This window comes from Oryzias melastigma, linkage group LG12, assembly GCF_002922805.2.
Source record: "Oryzias melastigma strain HK-1 linkage group LG12, ASM292280v2, whole genome shotgun sequence".
Lineage (NCBI taxonomy): Eukaryota > Metazoa > Chordata > Actinopteri > Beloniformes > Adrianichthyidae > Oryzias > Oryzias melastigma.
The window spans coordinates 9841226-9846743 of NC_050523.1; the positions used below are offsets into that span (position 1 = coordinate 9841226).

The following is a 5518-nucleotide window of genomic DNA, read 5'->3' on the forward strand; positions in this document are numbered from 1 at the left end:
GTGTAAAAGTCTGTTGCAAGTTTGCTAAATTAGGAAAAATTAATAAAGTCATTTTTAAGTTGTGATTTGACAATGTTTTACTGTAACAAAATGTTACAGCTTTAAATGAAAATATTTCAAAATAAGGTTTTTATACCAGTTATTAAGTCAAAAATCGTTGCAATTGAAATTGATTTATTAGATTAACTAATTAAAGGTAACAAATTATTAATTGCACAAAAAATGAATTGGATGTTTGTTTGTTTCTTTTGGAAAAGTGGCTTGAAAAAATACATATATACATTTATAAATGACTTTTACTATTGTGGGAAATTACTGCAGTGTTTTTCATGTCATTTGAAACTAAAATAATAACAAAGAAATCTCAGAAGAGTAAAATATCTAAACCAGTTATATACGAGATTCAGAAAATGTGTAGACTTAGATGAGTAAATTTCTTTTTTCTTATCTACCTGGCCAAACAAATTTAAAAAAAATAATTCCACAAGAGATTTGGAACTGATTTATGGGAAAATGAAGCAAGAACTTAAATTTTGGGAAAATATTCCCATTATTAGAAAGTATGGATGCCCCGATCCATCATAATCCTGATCAGGGATTGAGTTTTAATTCTTTTCTATTCGTTTCATTTATTTTATTCTTGGTATGATCAATGCTATATATTTCAAGCTTATTATTACAGGTAAATAGAAGTCTGCATTTCCTGATTTTTATTGCTGTAAAACCAGTTTAAGCAGGAGGTGCACAAAAAACAGTTTGATAAAGTTAGAAAGATATTCACAGATTCTTTCTTCCAGGCTCAATAACTTTTTAAATAAACATTTAAAACTGACAACAAGTTGTTTATAGTTTCAACTAAATGACATTTAAATGCATTTCAAAAGAAAAACTATTGGATTTTCATTTCTTTTTAATGAGAATGGACAAAGAGACGGGAGTGAGATGACTGCTAAGGGACCGTCTACAAAGTGCAAGCTCTGGAAAAAAATGATTAAAAAAAAAGTCTCAAAACAACAGAAACGGATAAATGATTAAAATGATATAAGCTAGTTATAGCTTATAATATTCATGCTACAATAACTTTACAAGGTCACTTTTCTTTTTTGGAGAAAGGAATCGCATCTGATCAAAAATGTTCTATAGCTCTGAAGATCCTAAAGCAGGGGTCCCCAAACTATGGCCCATGGGCCTGATCTGGCCCTCCTCTACATTTGGCCCGGCCCCCCAAACTGTTTTGGCCAAATTAGATATGTTTCCAGTTTGCTAGGCTAATTTGGTATTTAGCTAATATTTGGTAGCTGTTTTGGCTAATTTAGGCTTTTTTTTGTTTTTTAGGCTAATTTCGAGCTTAGTTAATATTTTAGCTTAATGCTAGCTGTTTCGGCGAAATTAGAATTTTTTCCATTTTTTAGAATAATGTAGCATTTAGCAAATATTTCAGCTACATGCTTACAGTTTTGGCTAATTTAGGCTTTTCTTCAGTTTTTAGGCTATTTTGGGCTATTTTTAAAAAAAATCTAAATTAGTCAAAACAGCTAGCATGTAGCTGAAATATTAGCGACATTTCAGTTGCTAATATTTCAGCTACATGCTAGCTGTTTTGACTAATTTAGATTTTTTTGAGTTTGTTTTTTGGGCTAATTTGGCACTTTGCTAATATTTTAGCTTGCTATCAGCTTCAGCATTTTCAGCTATCAACTGCAGTGTTTTTAGGTATCAATTAAGCGTCTTGAGCTATTATTCTATTGCAGGTAATGCTATATATCTAGTTTTTAAAATGTTTTAGTATCATTTTTTTATGAAGATTACAGAAATAAATTATGTAAAATTTGGCTATCTTTGGCATTCTGGAAAACCAGAAAAAAAAAACTTACATTTAGGCTGTGATTGTTACACTTTTACCGTTAGCCTACAAACTGACCCCGGCCCCCCATCAGAGAAGAAAACAGTTATGTGGCCCTCATAAGAAAAAGTTTGGGGACCCCTGTTCTAAAGAAACAGTCTCTAAACTTTCTTACATGATTATCTATTTTTTATGCTAGTTAATAATGTTAATTATTTTTGCTAATAGATAGATGCACTGTTTTTACTTGATTGTTCACACAAGTTAAATAAAAAAAGAAAAGACAACCTAAACCCGTTTTTAAATTTGTTCATTTTTTAAATAATAAGTGTCGGATTAGAACTCTGTATCGACAGATACTTAAAATCAAAAGGACTCTGAATTGGATTGGGCCAAAATATAGAAAAAAAAACTTGATAGGGACATCCCTAAATAAAAGGGAGTAGAGTAGTACCTGCTAAACCGCCAGTGGCAGCTGAAATGCCAAAGAAGCCTTCCTTAGGAATGATCATGTTGTCCACCTTTGTGCAGAACTCATAATCTTCCTTGTCTGGAGTGAAACCGTTGTTGATCATGACCTGACAAAATAAAATGTGTTTCTTTTGTTCCTCTGATGGACAAATACATACATTTTGGTGCATTTATTCTCTTTTACCGTCAGAGTTTTCTTGTAGTAGATGATTTTGGCCCTGATGGGATACGGTTTGTTACGGAAGTCCCGTAAACATGTACCGAGGGCCTGTGTGGAGCCGTCGCTAGATCAAAAATAGAAAATAATCTCATCAGTTAAATGATACGGCTGTGTACAAACCTTGTAAAAGACAAAAGAAAGTTTATTAGTTAGGTGAACAACAACACATGTTTTTGTAAACACTTCTTTGGAGGCGATGTAAACACTATGAACTCTAAGATGAGCCGGAATGGCACCGAAAAAGTGATTTAAAGCTTTCACTCGCCCGGGGGAGATTAGGAAAGATAAAGGATTATTTACTTTCCAAGCAAATATAATCATATTTTCTAATCTTCTTTAAGTTGCTGAAATTTGAGTTGGTGATCAGAAGAGAGGGAGAGAAATTCACTCACTTTTGGTGGTCATAAACAAGGTTGCCATTGTTTCCAACGACAATTATAGCTGGGTTATTTTTCTGAAAACAAACAAGACATGTTAATCCATATGAAAATAGGTAATCTTTTAGGTAATTTACTTTAGAAGTTAAATCCACTACCTGTGTGTCATAAAAACATTTAGCATAAACTGACAGACAAAAATATAAAAACATTTTTTTCCACACATTTCTCTTATGATGGTCACATTAGACAACAACAACAAAGAAAGAGATTTTACCTCTTTCTTCCAAAGTGAAATCCTAAAATAGAGTCAGTGTCTATAATGAATTAAAAATGTGAACACAAACCTTGGCATCATTGTCAAAGGAATCAAAGAAGATTCCAACTCCGTTCCACAGGTCGGCAGCACCGTACACGGGACCATCAACACCTTGTGCGGTGGTGAACCACACCGCCTGTTAGGTTAAAAAAACAAAGAAAAACTTTCAAATAAAAAGGCAGAAAATGAAAATTATTTTATTTTAAAAAAATCACAACAAAAATAAGATTACAAAGGACAATTACAAACAATACACATACATTTACCTGTTTTTATTTCTTTTATCCGTTTTAAAGTTGGAATTGAAGAATTTAAGCTTTGCCATATAAAGTTTTATTTGCAAAATATGTTTTATTGTTGAGTAGTTAAAAAAAAGACTCAAATTATTCATCCCTGCAACCTTCCCAGATCATAGTCCATGTTTTCCCCCATTTCAAGCTACACTCATCCTCAAGTCACATTCAAGTGGCCACTTCCAACAAAAAGTCTATGTAAACGCACACATTTGCGTGTTTACAACTCTTGTGTTCACGCGTAGCTACACAAGTTTCTTCGACTATTTTCAGGCTCTACATACAAAAACACGCAGTCACTGAACATGAGTTGATTGGTCGAACTTTAACCAATCAAAGATTCAGATTTGGCACTGTGATATGGATAATATCCCTTTTAATTCACAGAAGTGACAACAGTTTGAACATTCATTGTGGAGGAGAAATTAATAACTGTGGTTTGTTCCTGGTTTAAATTCTATGACACCAATTTTTTTAAATATTGGAATAGAAAGTCAAAGTCTAGAACAAGATTGACAACATTTTGAACAGAGTCTCTTCACAGAGTGAACAGGAGAAAAGAAAAGAAGAAGCCCCTCCCAGCTTGTCCAGTGTGATCATGTCTGGTGTGTTTTGGTGTAATAGTTTTATTCATCCTCTCTCTTTCTTTTTGTTTTTTTCATTAATTATTTTCTTTATGTGTGAAGGTAATGTATGCAGTAACATTAAATGTAGTTTTTGTTCTCCCATCCTATTTGAGGCCAGTCTGTAAATGTGATCAATTGTGACATTGTGTACATTGAATTCCCTTTCTAGGCCGTGGCACAAATTCTTAGAAAAAGTTTGTTGTTATTTATAGTTTGACTCAAAACACTTTTAGAATGAGTTCATCTCTTCAAAGCCTGCTTAGGCCTTTTACTATCATTGTGGTGACAAGGTGGAGCCACTGTAACAATGAGAGGTGGAGACACTGATCTTTGCACCTGGTGGACACATTTTTATGAGTGCTTCTTTCATTTTTTTAATTAAGGGGCGTGGGGGGTTGTCACATAAATGAATTATTATTCATTAAAAATGTGGCCATTTTCCACACTTGATTTTCATAATTGATTGACATGAGAAAAGCTGCAAAGAAAAAAAAATGATTTTTTTTCTAAATATTGATCACCTCAAACTAAATTTCTGGATTTTTTTTTTATTAGCTGGAGAAAAAAAAGTCTTGCACAACAACACCTTACATGCATTTCCTTGTTGTTCTTCAGTTGTTTTTGTTTTGCTTTAATCCATTAAGACCTGAGGGCCCCTCCACTGCAATACCTATATAATGCACCAGGTCTTAGTGGATTAACTTGTAGGAATATTATCATCCACATTTTCACATACATTGTCCCGGATTACAGACAAAAGCAGTTCAACAGTTTTATAAACAATGTCCTTTGTGGATTTACTGAAGTTCTGATGCTTTCTAGACAAGTACTAAAAAAAGGACATATTTTCATGATAGCTACACATGTTAACAGGGACTTTTATGCTTTTTTTTTAACCACCTTTATTCTTCTGTTATGAAATAAGAAAAATATGAAATTAGCTTACGTAAGTTGGACTTTTTACATGAATTTTCAGGAAAAATAAATAAATTCTTTGTACTGTCAGAATTACTAGTTAACACTCGTACTCTCTTATGGGGTCCAGATGACCCCACCCTTACATTGATGTGTGATCCCTCCCATGACATAGGTGGACTGGATTTTATATCTGCCACAGACACCAGTGGAGATAAAAAAAAAAATCCTTGAAAAAAAACTTCAATGCGCGGTCTTGTGGGTTCCCGATGACTCAATTTCTAATGTAAGAATACCTCGGATAGCACATGGGTTAAACAGAGCTTTTTTTTATGAGTAAGGTAGGTCACCTAGTATGCACGTTAATTCATTTATGTGTTTACATTCTCACTGGAATAGACGCAGGACACTAAAAAAGCACTGATGTGGACTTGCAAGTGTGAACTAGCACTTT

The 5518-nt window shown here is 33.2% G+C and overlaps 1 protein-coding gene across 1 annotated transcript in view; it reads right to left on the bottom strand.

Annotated features, from left to right (window-relative positions):
• The window catches only part of lman1 (lectin, mannose-binding, 1), a gene marked incomplete in the record, with an annotated part of 15963 nt that overhangs the window by 8449 nt on the left and 1996 nt on the right, over nt 1-5518 (bottom strand). Inside the window, 4 exon segments of the mRNA XM_024299897.2 lie at nt 2298-2421; nt 2499-2598; nt 2927-2988; nt 3259-3366. Coding sequence (XP_024155665.1) covers nt 2298-2421; nt 2499-2598; nt 2927-2988; nt 3259-3366 — 394 coding nt within the window.